Below are 21177 nucleotides of genomic sequence, written 5' to 3' on the forward strand. Positions count from 1 at the left end.
CTACCCGCTGTGCTATCGCTCCGGCCCCTATTTTAGATATCTTTAAAGTGGGCTAGAATGATAGCACAGTGGCAGGGCGTTTGCCTTGCACGTGGCCAACCTGGGTTCGATTCTTCCACCCCTCTTGGAGAGCCCGGCAAGCTACCAAGAATATCTTGCCCGCATGGCAGAGCCTGGCAAGCTACCCGTGGCATATTTGATATGCCAAAAACAGTAACAAGTCTCACAATGGTGATGTTACTGGTGCCCGCTCGAGCAAATCAATGAGCAACCGGATGACCGTGACAGTGACAGTGAGCTTTAATGTACATGATACTTTGTATTATTCTTTTGCTCATCTTGCATGTGCAGAATCTTACAGTGTGGGTATCTGTCCCTACTCCACTCAAGGGGATACATGGAGAATTTACAGGGATGACAAGTTAATTTTCAAATCTCAATTCAATTTTCTTTTGCTATCTAATGTCTTCAAACTTTACCTGGCTATGTGGGAGTTTATCTGTAACTTTGGGATTCTTGTTTTATTTTATTTTATTTTATTTTTTTGCTTTTTGGGTCATACCCGGTGATGCACAGAGGTTACTCCTGGCTCATGCACTCAGGAATTACTCCTGGAGGTGCTTGGGGGACCATATGGGAATTGAAACTAGGTCGGCCGAGTGCAAGGCAAAAGCCCCACCCACTGTGCTATCGATCCAGCCCCTTTTATTTTATTTTACTTTATTTTTTTGAACTTTGGGAGTTTTATGTTGAATGCTGGCTTGCTTTTAAATTTCTTTTGGTTCAAGAAAATTGAGTGTAATTTTATTTTGTTTTATAGGAATTCACAACCAAGTATGACAGATAATAGTTTTACAAAGCATGCTCTAAACACTGTAAAAAAGCAAAGAGATAATGATGGAATTTCTCCTGTAATCACTGATGTTCAGCCTAAAGGTTTGTGAAACTTAGAAAACAAATATAATTTGAGTTTTGCCTTTCATATTTGTAATAATCTAAAAGTTATAAATGTTTCTTTATATAAAGGAAGATTATTTAGCATATAAAGAAAATTTCTGAATTTACTATGCACATAGTAATACACTTATTGATTTATTTACTAAAATTAAAAGTCAAATTTGAGTATTTTTTTTCATGGGAGGGGGAAGGCTGACATAATTGTAAAGTTAAATAGTTTAGCTATTCTAAGTGTTGATTTCAAGCGTCTGTCTGGTAATAGATATTATGGCTAATTCAGTTACTATTATTAGCTTCCAACTATCTATCCTTCTACTATGAAATACATTCTTTATTCATTAGAATTTCTCTTAACTTTAGGAGGATGCCAAAACAAGCCACTATTAGCAAATTTTAAGGTAAATACACTCAAGACTTCTGAAAATTCTATGTAGGTTTCTTTGCACGTAGGGTTAATGAATTAACTTCTTTTCCCAAGTCTCTTTTAAAAATATTTTAATAAAAATTTCCATCAAAATAATTTATTGTATTAGTAATATGTGAAAATAACATCTTCAGAATCCCTTGGATTATTGGTAGCTTCAAACTAGTTGAGGTATTTCTGAGCACTTTTTATAATTTATTCATTTGAGGCCTTTAAGGACACTATGCAAAAACTAGTATTTTATTTAGAATGGAATTTTTGCACATTCTTTGTTAATCTTTTTTTTTTTTTTTTGGTTTCACAGAAGAGGAAAAGTTAAAAGAGAACTAGACTGTTAACTTTTATGTATACAAGAAATCAGTTGCAGTTGTTATGCTGAAAGTATTCAGAGAAAGCATTTCACTGTAGACGTAGTCTTTTAATTAGTCACTAAGTATTGTCAACATATAATGAAAGACGTTTATTTTTGTATGAACTATACTTTCTCTAGAAACAATTCTCTTTGGTTATCAATTTAAAATCTAAGTATTAGTACCAGTGGGCTCATTTCACATACTATTAAGACTTTGATTTGTTTTGGGGACGTAACCAAATAGCTCATGGTTTTTCTGGCTTTGTGCTTTGGGTTGGCCACACCTCCCCCTTCTGGTGGTGCTACATGTGTGAAATGGGCTTTCTGCATGCAACAGCCTGTGCTCATACCTCTGAGCTATTCTCTGACCCAAATACACTATTAAAAGTCCTCATTTTTCACTGCTTCCTTGGGTAGAGCCGGAATAGTTGAACAAAAAGCTTTTTGGTATGTACTCATCAGTATTACCTGTCACAGTGTACTTTTAAACTTGCAACAAGGGGGAAGTTGCATGATAAAAAGAAATACTTTTGTCTAGTAGTATCCCTGAAAACTCTTTTTGTTGATTAAAAAAACCATTTTTTTCCCTTTTTTTATGGCTGCATCTGGCAGTACTAATGGGCCATTCTGGCTCTGTGCTTATGAAGTCAGTGGGTCCCCATGGGTGACTTATATAGACTGGAAGGAGAGAGACCATCACTTTCTTCCCATCCGCCTCTGCCACCCTGGTACTGACTAGGAAGACTAGGACTGACAGTCTGTTAGGAGCCCCTGTGTGGCACAGACCTTGAGTTCTGGCAGCCCCACCAGGTGTCTGTTAAGCCACGCCGGTCATCCGCTTATTATTCTTGGCACAGGACTTGATCTTTAGCACTCGGTCTCTCAGACTGGAGCCTGGTTTTTCCCATCATCCCACATGGGGCTTTCTAGCTAGATAAGTAAGAGTCTGTTGCTAGTGTGGTTGTCAAGGGGATCTAGTTGTGATGGTCTTCTTTGAACTTCTTTTCTTGACCTTTGTTCCTGCTGGATTTTCTCTTGGAGAGTGGGCCCAGCCTTCTCTGGTCTGAGCTAGCTCCAGGTAAAGGTCTTATCAGGTCTTGGTTGCTGTAGCCAGAGGTGGGTCCTGACAGCCTTAGGGCTAGGTGATTTTACTACTCCCCAGGAATTCCATAGCCATGGGGGGATGGGGGTAATCTAATTTACCTACATACATCATTTAGGGGACTACATGTGGTGCCTGTGAACTGGAGACGACCACATGCAAGGCAGGCACCTTGATTAAATATTTTTAAGAACATGAGCTGTTGAAATTTAATTGAAACTCATTAGGGTTTTATCCTATAAATAGATAATTGTATTTCTAATCCCAGCTGTCTAACATAAGATCAAAAATGAACAAAAGTTCTGAGTTAAACTCCAGATGTAACATTCTCTTGTATTTGCTTTGTTACTATGAAAATAGTTCATTTGAAATATTCAATATTATTTTGTTTATGGGAATTTTTACTTCTTTAATTGTATATGTTAGTAATATAATGTCTACACAATAGTATTTTTCTTTTCTTTTTTTTTTAATTTTATTATATTGAATCACCATGTGGAAAATTACAATGCTTTCAGGCTTAAGTCTTAGTCATACAATGCTGAAAAAACCATCCCTTCACCAGTGCCCATATCCCACCACCGAAGACAAAAAAAAAAAAAAAAAACAACCACAGTATACCTCCCATACCGCCCACCCCCGCACCTCCCCGCCTTGTAACTGATAAATTTCACTTTACTTTCTACTTACTTTGGTTACATTCAATATTTCAACACAAACCTCACCATTATTATTAGGAGCACCCCACTAGAGTCAGACCTGTTGTGAAGAGAAATGAGGTCGCGCGGCCGCTTTTTTATTTTTATTTTTTATTTATTTTTTATTTTTTTGTATTTTGTATTTTTGGTTTTGTATTTCTGCACTTTAACAACTAAGTCCAGGGAGATTTCTTCCGGATATTCGATCATTGCAAGCTTGTAAACCCCATCTGTGGTCGTCATAATATGGCGGTCCCCACGCCCTTCATCCCCGGGAAGGGACAGGCGAGAGAGAGAAATACCTTTCCCCTCCCGGGCGGGCATGGGGTCGCAGCTTAGTTCTCTGGCAGGAAACAATCTGCAAGAGCAGTCCATGTTGTAGTTGGTTCAGCTGGGTCTGGATTCACGCGGGTGCAGCTGCGGAGGAGCCGCACACGCGTGTGGCCCCCGGGGTCACATCTCGGCAGCGGTGGGAGGGGCCGGTGCCTCCCACCTTCCCAAGAGCACCCTCGCACCCTTTTGCTGCAGTTTTTGTCGTAAAATCCCGTCTGTGGTCGTCATAATATGGCGGCCCCCACGCCCTTCATCCCCGGGAAGGGACAGGCGAGAGAGAGAAATACCTTTCCCCTCCTGGGCGGGCATGGGGTCGCAGCTTAGTTCTCTGGCAGGAAACAATCTGCTAGGAGCAGTCCATGTTGTAGTTGGTTCAGCTGGGTCTGGATTCACACGGGTGCAGCTGCGGAGGAGCCGCACACGCGTGTGGCCCCCGGGGTCACCGAAAACAATTACTTTTAAGTGCTCATGATGTTATCTCAGTATTTTTTTTTTAACCTGTTTCTATATAATTATTTTTATTTATTTATTTTTAAAAATTATTCTTTTATTGAATCACCATGTGGAAAGTTACAAAGCTTTCAGGTTTAAGTCTCAGTTAAACAATGCTTGAACACCCATCCCTTCACCAGTTCATATATTCCACCATCAAGAATCACAGTATACCTCCCCCCCACCTCCTCAGCCCCCCACCCCGCATGATACACAATAGTATTTTTCTTAAGCTGCTTTTCTGTCATCCATCTTTTTGTGGTAGCATTTATAAGTTTAGTTTGATACATTTTTATATAGGTTGTTTTTGCCTTTAGAGTTTACAGATTCACAAAATGAAATTTAACATGCTATTCAAAATAGTTGATATTTGGGGAGATAACTTGTTTTTCTGGGGGAGGGGCTAAAGATTATTTTCTTTGGAAGTTAGATTATTGACTCTCTTGGAGTGTTTGCCCTCAGTACTGTCCTAGTGCTTGCAATGACAAGTGCATATTATGAATATCAGTCATTATATGTCAGTGAAGATGGATCATGAACAAAAATAATTTGAAGAGTAGTAGTCTAATGTTGAAGAACTTTGGATAACTAGAGAGGTCAGTCTTCCTGTTACATGAATGATGAATTACAAATTCATAAGGAAGCTGCTGTGGATCTCATGTATAAACTTTGAGTTGATATGGATTCAAAAAGTAAAATAGAACCTGGGAGGCATATAGGGGTTAGGACACGTACCTGACATGTGACCAGCCTTCGTTTGATCTGATACCCTGAGCATCACTGAGTGCAGCCCTGGGAGCCTCTGAGTACGACTAGGTGTGGTCCACGTACCACTGGTAATCCCCACAGGGCCAAGAACCACCGCATCCTTGGACCTTTGCACTGACACTCCACCTGGCTCGATTAGAATTTTTAGTAGGGACATTGGACCTCCTAAGCACCTCTTAGGAGACTAAAGGAAAAAAAAAAGGCAAAACTATTTAGTGTATAATCCTCAGTAAGGCAGAGGACCCTCTAAAAGGCATTTTACTTATATACCATATTAATTACTGAAATACTAAGCATTTTTACTAATATTTGATCTGGGTTTAAAATTAATGTTTTGTTGACTTAAAAGACAGATCTTTGGGGCCTGAGCAATAATATAGCAGGTAGGGTACTTGCCTTGCATGTGACCGACCCAAGTTTGATCCCCAGCATACCATATTGTTTCCTGAGCACCTCCAGGAGTAATTTCTGAGTGCAAAGCAAGGAGTAACCTGTAAGCTTTGCTGGGTGTGACTCCAAAACCAAACCAAACTTTTTAAATTTAATTTAATTTAATTTTTTTTATTTCCCTACATTCACTGTAGGGCAGGTAAACATAAGATGACAGTCTTTATAATTAAAAAGAAACAAGCTGAAGATAACTGATAGGCTTGTAAATGATTGCATATCACAGTTAACTACTGAGGAAAGGTAATTTGTCCTTTTTTTTAAAAAAAGAAATGATTATTACCTAATTTATTTAGTCTCTTTTTCTCTTTAAAATGGATCTGTATAAACAAAGGTTGACACTGGTGGTAGGGATTGGTGTTGAAGTTATATGCCTATAACTCAGCTATCAATAACTTTGTAAATCACAGTTCTTGAATTAAAAAATTGGAAAAATGCATTTGTGTATGTATAAAACTTTAAGAAAGATAACCAGTTTCTGTAATCACAGTGACTTGTCAAAATATTTTAAAACAAAAGATTTCTATATGTTATTTATGTCTTTTGTATTGTAATCAAATGTAGTTATAGCAAAAGGAAAAATGTGCTACATTTGATTGTTTTGCTTTGTTTTTATCTTTTCTATTTTTATTTTCTTTTTGGGTCATACCTGGCAATGCTCAGGGGTTACTCCTGGGTCTGCATTCAGGAATCACCCCTGGAGGTGCTCAGGGGACCATATGGGATACTGGGAATCGAACCCGGGTGCGCCACGTGCAAGGCAAACTCCCTACCCGCTGTGCTATTGCTCCAGCCCCCATGTTTTGCTTTGTTTTTATTAAGTGCTCCTAGAACAGGTATTAAAGTGCTTGCCTTGCATGTGACTGATTCTGATTCAATCCCTGTTACCACATATGCTCCTTGGAGCACTGTCAAGAATGACATCTGAGCAGAGTCAGGTGTTGCCCCTGAATACCACTGTGTGTGGCCCCAACACCCCCCCCCCCCATTAATTCCATATTAATGTATTTCCATCATCTCTTCCCCTCATCTATTCTCTATCCCAGCTGCCCTCCCCCCAGCTCATGAGGCAGGTTTCCAACTATGGAGCGATTGTGTCTACTATCCTGGGTATCAGTCTGATATTATGTTATTTCATATTCCACAGATAAATGCAGTCATTCTATGTCTGTCCCTCTCTTTTTTTGTTCCTCTCTTTCTGATTCATTTCACTTACCATGATACTCTCCATGACCATCCACTTATAAGCAAATTTCATAACTTTATCTTTTCTAACAGCTGCATAGTATTCCATTGTGTAGATATACCAAAGTTTCTTTAACCAGTCATCTGTTCTCGGGCACTCGGGTTGTTTACAGATTCTGGCTGTTGTGAACAGTGCTGCAGTGAACATACAGGTGCAAATGTCATTTCTATTGTGCTGTTTTGGGGTTCAGTTTTCAGTGAGTTCAAAGTACTATACAAAGTCCATTTTGGTAATATTTCTTTGAAGTTTTGCAAATGGGTTCTTTCTGTATTTTTGTCTATATTTATGTCTCTTGTTTTTAAAGACCTTAATAGTGAAAGTAGAGGGTGTGATCAATCTGAAGAAGGGAGCAGAAACAAGAAAGACAAATATTCTGACTCAAAAATGGAACCTACTCTGATTTCCAGGAAGAGAAAGAAGAAGCTTAGAAGTAATTTACCTGATTTTCATGATTCTGCTGCATCTTTAAACAAACCAGCAGAGCAGACAGTAAGTAGAGGTATTTACAGTATGAAATAATTTGTGCTGTGATAAAAGTGAATTTATCGACCAAATTATAAATATATATATATATATTTATAATTTGATATATAGATAATATATATATATATATATATATATATATATTTGCTTTTTGGGTCACACCTGCGATGCTCAGGGGTTATTCCTGGCTCTGCACTCAGGAATTATTTCTGGCGTTGCTAGGGGGACCATATGGGATGCCAGGGATTGAACCTGGATTGCCTACCTGCTGTACTATCACTCCTGCCCCCACAGCCATTTCTTTTGTCCATTTTTCTATACTCTGATTTATAAACAATTTATTTTATTTTTTTAAAATTTTTATTAAATCACCATGTGGAAAGTTACAAAGTTCTCAGGTTTATATGTCAGTTATACAATATTCAAACACCCATCCCTTCACCAGTGCCCATATTCCACCACCAGAAACCCCAGTATACCCCCCGCCCCCACCCCCTACCCCCTACTGTATAACTAATGAATTTCACTTGATTTTTTCTTTACCTTGATTACATTCCATAATTCAACACAAAACTCATTATAGTTGACATAACTCCTCTCTCTCTCTTTTTTTTTCTTTTTCCTTTTTCCCCCTCATCCCCCTTCCTGCGCCTCATAGTATGGTGTACGCCACGCCGCGTCGGCCAGCGTGGGGCTTTTGCTTAGTTCACAGTCCAGAGGTGGCTGCTACATTAAAAACCTTCAATATTTCAACAAAAACTTACTGTTATTATTTGGAGTTTCCCCCCCAGTCAGACCTGTTCAAATGGAATCATTTTACATTGCTGACAATTATAAATGTTAAGTCGCAGCGTCCGCGTGGTTTTGGATTTCTGTATAAAGTCCAGGGAAAATTCTGCCAGAAATTACATAGCCCAGCTCACAGTCCCAGTGCATTGCTGTAAGAAGTCTCTGAATTCAAAGTATTTAGGCGAGAGGGTCCGATTGCGCTCAGCGGCTCCGGATTTATCTGGGCCGAGGGCGTGCCGGTTACGCCCCCTTCCCATGAGTTCCTGGGAGCCCCCAAAGTAAAATCCAAATACCTGTGGGTTTGGAGTCACAGAAGATGGCGCCTGCCACATGGGTGCCGCCAGCCCGCCGCTTTCCGTGCAGGAAGACAGGGTGGGGAGGAAAAAAAATCCACCCCCGGCAGCACAGAGTTGTAGCCCAGTTTGGTGTCCCAGTGCATCGCTATCGGATGTTGCGCTGGATGCCCGAATGTGTTACATCTTTGGAATCAAAGTCTTTAGGCGAGAGGGACCGATTCGCGCTCAGCGGCTCCGGATTTATCTGGCTGATTTATAAACAATTTAAATGAAAAACTTTTTGAAGTAATATAGTTATTGGAAAAATTTTAAATATTATCAACAAGTAAAAATGTTAAAATATTTCCTATCCCAATACTACTCCTAGTAATTTGCTGTCTATCCCTCAGACATTTATTTTTTTTAATTTATTTTTTTATTTAAAATAAGAAAATCTTATTTTGACAAATGTTTCCAGACTCTACAGTCAGTTGCCTTTTTGAATTTTTTTTTCCTTTTTGGGTCATACCCAGCGATACTCATGGGTTACTCCTGGCTCTGCACTCAGGAATCACCCCTGGTGGTGCTCAGGGGACCATATGGATGCTGGGAATCGAACCTGGGTCTGCTGTGTGCAAGCCAAATGTCCTACCCACTGTGCTATTGCTCCAGCCCCCAGTCAGTTGCCTTTTTAATTTGATTTTTTTTCTTTTTTGGGTCACACCCGGCACTGCACAGGGGTTACTCCTGGCTTTGCACTCAGGAATTACTCCTGGCAGTGGTCGGGGGACCATATGGGGTGCTGGGGATTGAACCAGGGTCGGCTGTGTACAAGGCAAACACCCTACCCAATGTGCTATCACTCCAGCCCCTAATTTGATTTTTTAATTGCCAGCTTGTTTTGTTTTGTTTTTGGATAACATCTGATGTTTGGGGGCTGCTTCTGGCAGTGGTTGGGGGACTTTGGTGCCAGGGATTAAATCTAGGCCACTTGCATGCAAAGCATTTTATCTCTGGTCCTGCCAATTTCTTTTTTTTTCAATGATGTAAGATAGTTTTATTTAGAGAAATTCATTTAGAGAAATATGAGGAGAGAGAGAGGGAGGGTAAGAGGCACAGAAAAAGAGGAGAGAAACAGGGGAGAGAGGGAAAGAGAAGAAAGAGAGAGAAGAAAAGAAAAAGAAGGAAAGGAGACATCTGTGTTAGAGAGATACATGTTCAAGAGAGAACATGGGCTTCTCCAGAGTGGAAAAAAGCAGAGAATGACTTTTAGGAGAAGATTATATACAATTTCTCCAATTTGTCTTGGCCTGAAGTTCTCTACTACAGAAAAATTAATCTAGGTCTTGTCACTGTTATCCCGTTGCTCATCAGTTTGCTCGAGCAGGCACCAGTAACGTCTCCATTGTGAGACTTGTTACTTTTTTTGGCATATCCAATACGCCATGGGTAGCTTGTCAGGCTCTGCCGTGCAGGCGGGATACTCTCGGTAGCTTGCTGGGCTCTCCGAGAGGGACGAAAGAATCTAAAACGGGCAAAGCAAACGCCCTACCCGATGTGCTAACACTCCAGTCCTGCCAACTTTAAACTTTTCTTTAAAAGTTTAGGGAACTCTGTTGTAAGTAAATATTTACCACACTTAATGCATTCATTAACTATTTGCAAAGATTTAGTATGCAGTTAACATGAAATTATATGAATACAGCTGTTTTTTATGTACAGGAATTCAGGATCTAGCATTTTCTTTGTTTATAATTATAAATGTGATTTATACATAGTAATAAAGATATGAAGCCAGTGATTGATTTTCATATAATTATCCTTTTCAGGTTTTTCTTTATTGCTTTTATTACCAGAGTCTAATGGCTTAATTTCTTTGCAGAATAAAACTTAAAAATTCTTCCCACATTTTATTATTATTATTATTGTTTTTTGTTTTTTGGGATCATACTTGGAGAAGCTCAGGGATTACTCTTGACTCTGCTTTCAGGAGTGCTCAGGGGACCATGTGGGACGCCATGTATAAGGCAAACGCCCTACCCACTGTACTATTGCTCTGGCCCCATTCCTCTCATTTTAAAGTGACTTTCTGGAAGACCTGCATAGAGATGGAAGTCTCCTCTATCCTATCTTTTAAAAACATATTTTTGTATTAGATTGGATAGCCCACACTTTATGTCTTTATATTTCGGAGATACTGGCCAGAATAATGTAATATAATTGTAATTTTCTATAGTTACTGAAGTGACATATTTACTTAGGTACTATTTGCCAGGAATTAAAACTTAAAATGTACTAGCCAACATTGAAGTGTACTATTTTTCTATGCATTTATATTCAGAAAGAAAATGACTCAATAGAATCCACCGACTTCGAAATGTCCAATAAAAATCATCACCAAGACCCAAAACTGCGTGAAGAAATTATGCCTGAAACTATAGAAAGTGATTTCACTAAGCTGCCCTCACTGAATAGCCGCAAGCTGACTTTCAACCCTGTGCTGAATAGTACCTCTGAGTGCTCAACCACAGAAACTCTGGAGAATTCTATTTCTACAGTGATTGTGGGGCATTCTTCCCTGATTGAAGATGAGAATGAATTTAAAACAAGAGACAAATCTCTGTTAAGTGAACACAATGAAGGAAACCCATCAGCAATGTCAGCTGAAACAAGTAAGTGATGTCTTAATTTTTTTGGGGGGGGATGGGCTAGGAGTTAAGCTTTGTAGATTAACTGTGGAATACATGTATTCACTATCTTTTGTTTGTTTTGGGGGCCACACCCTGTAGTGCTCAGGGCAGACTGACTCCTGCTTCTGCACTCAGGCGTCACTCCTGGCAGGGCTCAGGGAACATTTGGGGTGCCAGGGATCATGCCTGGGTTGAGCATCTGCAAGTCATGCACCTTAGCTGCTATTTTATTTCTTTGGCCTGGTTGGGAAAACAATTTTATTTAGTAGTTAGGGATGCTTGGGATGGGGAGGGGAGGAGGGAAAAGTAGAAAGGAGCATTGAAAATAAAGTGCTCAGAGTATACTCTTGGCTCCCTGCTTAGAGGTTATTCCTGGCAGTGCTTAGGGGACCATGTGGTGCCAGGGATCAAACTCCAGGGTAAATTGTATGCAAAGAAAAACACCATAACCCCTGTCCTGTCTCACTGTCACTGTCACTGTCATCCGGTTGTTCATCAACGAGTGGGCACCAGTAACATCTATCACTGAGAGACTTATAGTTACCGTTTTTGGCATATCCAATACGCATGGGTAGCTTGCCAGGCTCTGCCGTTCGGGCTCCATACTCTCAGTAGCTTGCCGGGCCTGTCTCTCATAAACATGAATTTTTTTTTTCTTTTTTTTTTATTTTATTAAATCACCGTGTGGAAGATTACAATGCTTTCGGGCTTAGGTCTCAGTTATACAATGCTGAAACAACCATCCCTTCACCAGTGCCCATATACCACCACCAAAAAAAAAAAAAAAAACCCACACAGTACACCTCCCATCCCGCCCCCCCACCCCCTACCTTGTAACTGATAAGTTTCATTTTACATTCTGTTTACTTTGGTTACATTCAATATTTCAACACAAACCTCACTATTGTTGTTAGGAGTACCCCACTAGATTCAGACCTACTGTGAAGACAAATAAGGTTGCGCGGCCTTATTTGTCTTCACAGTAGAGAATTTCTTGTTAAAGAAATTCTCTACTGTTAAATACTTTAACAAGAATTTCTGTACTTTAACAAGAAGTCCAGGGAGATTTCTTCCAGATATTAGATAATTGCAGGCTTGAAAACCCAATCTGTGGTCGTCTTAATATGGCGGCCACCGCGTCCTTCATCCCCGGAGAGAAAGAGGCGAGAGAGAGAGAAATACCTTTCCCCTCCTGGGCGGGCACGGGGCCGAGGCTTAGTTCTCAGGCTGGAGACGTTCTGCGAGGAGTTGCTCACACCGAAAGAGGTTTTGCTGGGTCTGGATTCACGCTTGTACAGCTGCGGAGAGCTCATAAACATGAATTTTTAAGTATTGATTTAGGTCAGCAGTGGAATTTACCTAGCAATGGGGTGTGCTTGGAAATTGAATAAGCTCTGCCCGCCCCCCGTCCACCCCTGCTCAGAATTGAACCCAGCACATGCAGAGCAAGTAGTCTGTGGAGCCACATTCCCGGTCTTTCAAATGATTCTCAAGGGGCTCAGAGATAGTACAGGGAATAAGGCACTTAATTTGCATCTCACAGGCCCATGTTTGAATCCCTGACATCACATAGGTCCCTGAGAACTGACTGCCAGGGGTCCCTCCTGAGAACAAAGGCAGGAACATAATTGCAAATTATGTTACATGCTCACTCCTGAGCATTACTGGGTGCAGTCCAGTGACCAAATAAAAGGGTTCTCGGCCGTAGCCGCCGCGGAGCCCGCGCCACCACCTCCGAGCAGAAGATGGCTGTGCCTCCCACGTATGTCGATCTTGGCAAACCTGCCCGAGATGTCTTCACCAAGGGCTATGGGTTTGGTTTAATAAAGCTCGATTTGAAAACAAAATCTGAGAATGGATTGGAATTTACAAGCTCAGGTTCCGCCAACACAGAGACCACCAAGGTGACAGGCAGCCTGGAAACCAAGTACCGGTGGACCGAGTATGGGCTCACGTTCACTGAGAAATGGAACACGGACAACACGCTAGGCACCGAGATCACCGTAGAAGACCAGCTCGCACGTGGCCTGAAGCTGACCTTTGATTCATCCTTCTCTCCAAACACTGGGAAGAAAAATGCTAAAATCAAGACTGGCTACAAGCGGGAGCACATCAACCTGGGCTGCGACGTGGATTTCGACATCGCTGGGCCTTCCATCCGGGGCGCCCTGGTGCTGGCCTACGAGGGCTGGCTGGCCGGCTACCAGATGAACTTTGAGACTGCCAAGTCACGCGTGACCCAGAGCAACTTTGCGGTCGGCTACAAGACTGACGAGTTCCAGCTTCACACGAACGTAAATGACGGGACAGAGTTTGGTGGCTCCATTTACCAGAAGGTGAACAAGAAGTTGGAGACGGCCGTTAACCTGGCTTGGACCGCAGGCAACAGCAACACTCGCTTCGGCATAGCAGCCAAGTATCAGATCGACCCCGATGCCTGCTTCTCGGCTAAAGTGAACAATTCCAGCCTGATAGGATTAGGACACACTCAGACCCTAAAGCCAGGTATCAAACTGACACTGTCAGCTCTGCTGGACGGCAAGAATGTCAATGCGGGTGGCCACAAGCTTGGTCTAGGACTGGAATTTCAAGCATAAATGAATACTGTACAATCATTTAATTTTAAACTATTTTGCAGCATAGCTACCTTCAGAATTTAGTGTACCTTTTAAATGTTGTCTGTCTGGGATGCAAGTATTGCTAAATATCATGCTAGACCTCCAGGTTCAAGATGATTCAGCTTTAAGGTGTTACCCTTTCAGAGGTACAGAAAAATCCAATTCCAAAAAAAAAAAAAGGTCCTTTCAGCTGTAGACTTGGGGGCAGGGAGGAGGAACTTGACAGCCCCTCTAGAGATGTCAGGTTCCTTTTTTTTTTTTTTAATCTAGAAATGGCTGCAAGTGGGAGCTGATCATACATAGACACTGTAAATGCTTGTTGACTAAATGAATGAAATTGTGATTTCCTGAGAATTAAACCTTGGTTCCCTGGCCTAATCATGGAGAGGCTCAGTCTGAAGTTCGATGATGTGTACAGATTCATCTGAAAGGGACATTTTTAGGCAGATCTTCGTGACCCGCGTCCACCCCAGCCCATCACCTCCTTTACACCAAAAGTAGTTGCAGGGTGTGGTAACTGTTTCTTCTGTGCCATTTTGGGGTGGAGAAGGTGGATGTGATGAAGCCAATAATTCAGGACTTATTTTCTTCTCACGTTGTGGTTTTTTTCACCCTCGCGCCAGACTATGAAACAGCTTCAGAGAGCTCCAGCTGTCGGCTGGGAAGAGCTCTGTGACCAATCACACGGGGCGACCCCCGGGATCTCAATTGGACTCTTGGGTTGTATCTTCGACACTCAGTTTTTTTTTGGATTTTTTTTTTTTTTTAGCATTTTAATGGGTACATTTTAGAGTCTTCCATTTTGTGTGGAATTAGATCCTCCCTTCAAATGCTGTAATTAACATCACTTAAAAATAAAACTTGAATAAAATATTGAAACCTCTTCAAAAAAAAAAAAAAGGGTTCTCAAAAGACTATTACTCTTTTATTGGATGAGCCTGAAGTACAGTGTTTAAGTATCAATTTAGTATTTTTAAATTTTGATATAATTTTTTTGGTATTTAAAGTAGTCATGGAGCAAACAAACAAAAAATATCATAAAGGATCTTTCACATCTTTCCCTAGCCATTTGTTTCTCATTCTTGGGAACAACTAATGTAATAGGCTAGCACTATAGCACTGTTGCCCCCTTGTTCATTGATTTGCTTGAGTGGGCACCAGTAATGTCTCCATTGAGACTTGTTGTTACTGTTTTTGGCATATCAAATACTTCACCGGTAGCTTGCCAGGCTCTGCCTTGAAGGTGAGATACTCTTGGTAGTTTGCTGGGCTCTCCGAGAGGGATGGAGGAATTGAACCCAGGTTGGCCGTGTGCAAGGCAAATGCCCTACCTGCTGTGCTATTGCTCCAGCTATGTAATAGGTTATATGTGGAATTTTAGAGGGCACAATATTTCATTAGAACTGGAACCTGTTTTTAATTTATCCTTAAGGCTTTATACATTTTTAAAGACTAGGTAAGCTTATAGATATTGCTAAATAGTAGCATTGACTTGAAAACATTGGATATAGTATAAATTAAATAATGTATAACAGGCCGTTTCTTAGATAATTAAATTTGATAGGATTATTACATGAATTAGAACATTCTCTTTTGTGATTATTATGACACATTTAAAAAAATATATTTTCCCATTTTAGTTGTTGTTTCCAGCGATGAGGAAGGACCGGTTGAAAATAAAAGTTCAGAAATTCTAAAATTACAAGCTGAGCAAGACCATGCCATCACTAGTGAAAACGAGGAAACTTCTGAATCAGCATTGTCGGAACTACCTGTGATTACATATGAACCTGTTCAGGTAATTTATTTCTGCCTTCTCAGAGATTAGTAGTAAAATATAGATTATTGACTAATCACTTTTTTGCTTCACCAACTATAATATTGTAATGAAATAGTAATTTTTTCTAAACTTGCATTTTGAAAGAACTTTCAAAGTTTGAAATATGTAATTATCTCTAATTGAAGTGAGAGTTAATACCTTTCCCTCCCCTCCCCAATCATTTATATTTTTTCAGCCTAAATATTATGACTTTCATCTATTTTTTCTTCTTATTCTTTCTGGATATTTAAAATATTTTATCAGGAAATTTTCTAGAATCAGTTTGTAGTTTTTTTTTTTAATCTTACAAAACTATAGCTAGTTGGAATGATTTCTTTTTTCTCCAGTGCTGTTAGTATAGCACGATAGTAAAAAAAATGAGGAAATCAGAACCTGGCTTTGCTGTTTGGGCAAGTCACTTAACCTCTTGAAGCCTGAATTTCTTCCCAACTTAAATGAAGATATCTGCCTCATAGGATGATTTTGAATATTGAATGAAATTAACATACAAAGTATTTAGAACATCGTTATAAACCTGACAGGCACCTTATTCGCTGATTCTCTCTCTGGGCCCATAGAAATCTGTCAACTTCCAACATCTGTCTCTTCTCATTTTTCTCCGTTTTTCACAAATCCTTGTGTCTAGGGCTAACTTTTAAAATATTGCAGTGAGGGCGTTGCTCTGCTCCGTAGGAAACCCTGATCCAGGAACAGGTCACCTACCAACGTTTAGCATAGTCGCTCTTCCTTTTGCTCAGGAAATGATAAATGACAGTGTCTATTGGCTTAATGTCAACCAACCATGTTTTTTTTTTTCTCTTTTGTTTTTGACTTGGTACTTTGAGGAGTATAGCTTAAAGTACAAATCATTTATTGTCAGTAGTCATTTATACTGTCAGCATCTGATTGCCCTATTTTTAAGAAATGGCTATTAATGACCACCAGTGCAAAAATATGGTAAACTTCTCTTAGTTTATTTTAAAATCTATTTAAAATTTTATTCTGTGGGGGCAGGTCACACCTAACATTCTCAGGGGCTACTCCCTGCTCTCCTTGGGGGTTGCTCCCGGTGGTGCTCAGGGGACCATGTAGTAGCAGGAACCGAACAGGTCAGCCTTATGCCAGGCAGGCACTTTAGTGCTCTGTACTATCTCTCTGGTTCCTAGTTTGATTTTAAATAATGTCAGAGGCTGTTGTTCTGTAGAGCATACAGAAGAATTTATTTAATTCTATAAAAATAGTTTTGATTGTCTGATGATTGTTTCCTGGGTGTTTCTGTTGTATTTGATATGAGTCATCCCATTGCTCATTGATTTGTTTGAGCGGGCACCAGTACCGTCTCTCATTGAGAGACTTATTGTTACTGTTTTTGGCATATCCAATACACACGGGTAGCTTGCCAGGCTCTGCCACATGGGCTCGATACTCTCGGTAGCTTGCCAGGCTCTCCAAGAGGGGCGGAGGAATCGAACTCGGGTTGGCTGCGTGAAAGGCGAATGCCCAACCGCTGTGCTATCGCTCCAGCCCTGTATTTGATATATCATAACAAAATATATAAAAATACAAAAGATACATCATGTCAGCAGGTTTGTTTTGAATTTTTGTTGAAATTTTGTAAAGTTTTTTCACATTGGGCCAATCACTGACTTGATGGCTTAGTTATATTTGTAATTAAAAGTATCATAGCTAATAATTAGTTCAAACTTCTAGATCATTGTGATTTTCCTTGGAAGCAAGGGGCAGTTAGTGGCTCCTGAGGGGTCTTTATTCCAAATGCTAACACCCATGTTAAAAGACTCATCTGTGGAATATAAAATAATAGAATAGGAGACTAATACCCAATAATAGTAGTATATAATACCAGGAGGTTGGCTCTATGGCTTGGAAGTTGGTCTCACACACTGGAGGAAAGGCAGCCCAGATAGAGAAGGGAACACAAGTAAAATGTGGTTGGAGATCCTGCGCGGGAAGGGAGATGCATGCTGAAAGTAGACTAGAGACTGAACACGATGGCCACTCAATACCCGTATCGCAAACTACGACACCCAAAAGGAGAGAGAGAACAAAATTGAATACCCTGCCACAGAGGCAGGGTTTGGGGGGACGGGATTGGAGGGTGGGAGGGATACTGGGTTCATTGGTGGTGAATGGACACTGGTGGAGAGATGGATACTCGAACATTGTATGAAGGAAACACAAGCACAAAAATGGGTAAATTTGTAACTGTACCCTCACAGTGACTCACTAATTAAAAAAAATTTAAAAAAAGAATTTGATTCCACAGAAAAACTTCCACTAGTCAAATGTGCACTAAGTGAAATGAGTCAGAAAGAGAGGGACAGACATAGAAGGACTGCACTCTTTTGTGGAGTATAGAATAACATCACATGAGGCTGACACTCAATGACAGTAGATACAAGGGCCAGGGGGATTGCCCCGTAGCTGGAAGACTGCTTCATGAGCGGAGAGGAGAAGACAGATGGAATAGAGAAGGGATCACTAAGAAAATGATGGCTGGAGGAATCAGTCTGGATGGTAGATGTGTGCCGAAAGTAGATAATGGACCAAACATGATGACCTCTCAGTGTCTGTGTTGCAAGCCATAATGCCCAAAAGTAGAGAGAGAGTATGGGGAATATTGTCTGCCATAGAGGCAGGGGGAGGGTGGGAAAGAGGGGGTATACCCGGAATATTGGTGGTGGGGAATGTGCACTGGTGGAGGGATGGGTGTTTGGTCATTGTGAGATTGTAACCCAAACATGAAAGCTTGTAAGTATCTCACAGTGACTCAATAAACTTAAAAAAATATATTTTTTAAATATGGAAAAAAAAAGACTCAGGGGAGGTGCTGCCGCAGCCAGCTGGTCCGCCCCAAGCTGGGGAAGGCTCTAGGAGGGCACCGGGCCAGGCCATGGCGCCCTGGCTGCATGGGCTGGAGGCTGCTGCACAAGACCACCTCCACAGAGGGCCTGTCCAGAAGCACCATGGCCACTTCTCCGTCCTCGGGCTGCAGGCAGGGACTGGGAGATGGTTCCAAGGACCTCCTGTCCTCTGTCAGACCTGGGGACAGCCAGCCAGGGTTGCTGCTGGTCTGAGAGCTGAGATCTTCCAAGGGGGTGGGTGACAGGGTGGACGCAGGTGAGGGGGACTCTGCCATTCGCTCCAGGGGCCCGTGCTTGCCCCGGCCGTCCTGGGACTTGCTGAGGACCATCTGGGCACAGAGCGCGTCCTGCTCCAGGGACTTCATCCTGGCCGCCCTCCACAGGGCCCGCTTCTCCGACTGATGATGTAGTATAAGTTGACCTTACTTTAAGAAAACAGAATCTCTTGTAGAACTATAGAATATGATAACAATCAAGCAAAAAATACTGTGGCGACTTACTGTGCTCTACAATCCAGAATGCCGTAACATCTCCATGCTCATTCTTGTTTTCAGTTTCAAGTAAGTTGATGAGAAACATGAATTGGTCATATTTAGGAGGCAGTTTGTCTTTACTCTGTGCGATCCAATGTGAAATTGTATCCCATCTTCTGTTTTCATCACTTAAAAAAAATCAGTCTTTTGTTTGACCATTTAGCACTACTTGCAATTCATTTGACTCTCCCCATTTTATTTAAAGGATAAGAATAATAGAGTAAGCAGTAACAGGTGAACATGTCAAAGAAATTATATTAAGCAGGTAAATTGCATATGAAGCTGGGTTTAAAATAATAGGTATTTGTATATATGTTTCAGATGAGGATTAGTCACATTTTCTAGAAGTAGGAGGAGAGTGAGAACACATGCATAATTGCACTAGAGGTCATTTGTGTTGTTTATTTGGAACATCATTTGTGATGTTCAAGTTAAGGGGCTAGGCAACTGTGTAGTGAAAAGGAGGTAAAGAGGTTAGGCAACTGTGAAGCGAAGAAGCTCTCAGAATGCGGTGGAGAATTTAAGAGTTTATGGGAAGTAGCTGCTGCTGATTCTCCAGGCTTTTCTAAATTTAAAATAGAGCTACACATATTTTTTTGATTTGTTTTAGTAGAAGTGGGATTATATTTGAGGCTTCGATATATCCAGTGAGGAGAATAGATTTTAGGCATACAGTAAAGTATATGGATTTGACAAAACTGTTCTTAAGCACTTCTGTTAATTCATTATAAAAATAGAGTAGCTTGGGGCTGGAGCGATAGCACAGCGGGTAGGGCGTTTGTCTTGCACTCGGCCGACCCGGGTTCGATTCCCAGCATCCCATATGGTCCCCTGAGCACCGCCAGGGAGTGATTCCTGAGTGCAGAGCCAGGAGTAACCCCTGTGCACCGCCAGGTGTGACCCAAAAAGCAAAAAAAAAAAAAAAAAAAATAGAGTAGCTTAAGAGCATCATAATGGTTTCTAGGAGTAATTTTAGCTTGTTGAAATAAGACTTGATGACTAGGGAGAAAATCAGAGGGGCGTGGTCCCTAGAGCACTGCAGAGTGTCGCCTAGAAAAAAATATAGTACTTGATCTGAAGACAGAAACCTGAGTTTGCCTTAGTTTTGTATCTTTGTTGATAATTGAACCTTGGACAAATCAAGTAATCCAAAAATCTTCTCATTTTGTTTAATGGGAGTTGAGGGATTACCTCATGGGGGTAATGGGGGTAGTTGTAGAGATTGAAAGAGATGTTAAAAACTTACCTTACACTAGTATGCTGTATAAATTTTAGTTGATTTCTGTTGAATTAAAATGAATATGGGGCCAGAGAGGTAGAACAAAGCGCTGAGTACATGCTTTGCTTGATGGAGGTAAAGATTTAATCCCTGGAAGCAGACGGTTTTTTATGAGTGCCACTCAAAGTGACCCTTGAGCACAGAGCTGGGAGTAGCCCCTGAATACTGCCACGTATGGCACCAAAGGAAAAATGCTGACAGGGAATATCGATTCTGAGTACATGGTTTGGTACAGAGGAAGAAAGTAAGATTTTGTTTCCTCGAACCTATGGAGTTAATTAATTGTGAATTTGACTAATTTTCTCAAAGTTAATGATACTACTTGTATTGACTTTGGGGGGAGGGGTCAGTCTCCCCAGCAGTGCCTGGGACCATCCCAAGTCTGGCAGTGACAGTTTCTCAGGCTTGGTGATGGGCAGCAACATCCAGTTACGTGTGGGTCACCAGGGCTGTACCTGGTGGTCTGATATAGTGAGGGTAGTGAGGAGCTGGAGATAGAACTCTGGGCTTCCCCATGCTGGCATGTGTTTTTCCATTTGAACTATCTCCTAGCTCTAAATCATATACTTAAATATCATTAAAATCATTGTATCAGTCTTTATATAAATACTTAGGGTTACATGCATTCTTTAATTTATCTTTTGTTATATGAATTCTTTAATTTATGCATATTTTGTTACATGCATTTTTATCTTTTGTTATGTGCATTCTTTAATTTATCAGGTCTCATCTGAGTTATGTTCATATAATCCAGTTATGGAAAATATTTCTTATATTATACCAACTAATGAGATGAATCTACACCTGGATTTTTTGTTTACTTATATTTATATTGGAAAAATAAAAGGAACTTCTAAAGGATGTGTTACAGTAAGTATTTTTTCTTCAAGTTTTTTTTTCCAGTTTAGGATCTTGCACAAGGCATTTTAGGATGTCTTATCTTTTTAGTATAAATGAAAATAGAATTACGATTCGCTTTAGATGATATAT

At 40.6% G+C, this 21177-nt stretch overlaps 2 protein-coding genes across 7 annotated transcripts in view; both read left to right on the plus strand.

Annotated features, from left to right (window-relative positions):
• The window catches only part of SENP7 (SUMO specific peptidase 7), a 114440-nt gene that overhangs the window by 57668 nt on the left and 35595 nt on the right, over positions 1 to 21177 (plus strand). For all 5 annotated transcript variants that reach the window (XM_055125307.1, XM_055125309.1, XM_055125310.1 and 2 more), the window contains 5 exons: positions 821 to 936; positions 7124 to 7308; positions 10708 to 11038; positions 15315 to 15472; positions 20911 to 21057. In XM_055125307.1, coding sequence (XP_054981282.1) covers positions 821 to 936; positions 7124 to 7308; positions 10708 to 11038; positions 15315 to 15472; positions 20911 to 21057 — 937 coding nt within the window. The remainder of the gene's footprint in view (positions 1 to 820; positions 937 to 7123; positions 7309 to 10707; positions 11039 to 15314; positions 15473 to 20910; positions 21058 to 21177) is intronic.
• Positions 12762 to 14557, plus strand: LOC129401936 (voltage-dependent anion-selective channel protein 1-like). 2 transcript variants are annotated; one of them, XM_055125314.1, is made up of 2 exons: positions 12821 to 12874; positions 12910 to 14557. In XM_055125314.1, the coding sequence occupies exons 1-2, from the start codon at positions 12821 to 12823 to the stop codon at positions 13651 to 13653; spliced, it is 798 nt and encodes a 265-aa protein (XP_054981289.1). In that variant the 3' UTR covers positions 13654 to 14557. The 2 variants fall into 2 exon arrangements, with proteins under 2 accessions (XP_054981288.1, XP_054981289.1); XM_055125313.1 differs by having other exon boundaries at positions 12762 to 14557.

This window comes from Sorex araneus, chromosome 2 (assembly GCF_027595985.1).
Source record: "Sorex araneus isolate mSorAra2 chromosome 2, mSorAra2.pri, whole genome shotgun sequence".
Classification (NCBI taxonomy): domain Eukaryota; kingdom Metazoa; phylum Chordata; class Mammalia; order Eulipotyphla; family Soricidae; genus Sorex; species Sorex araneus.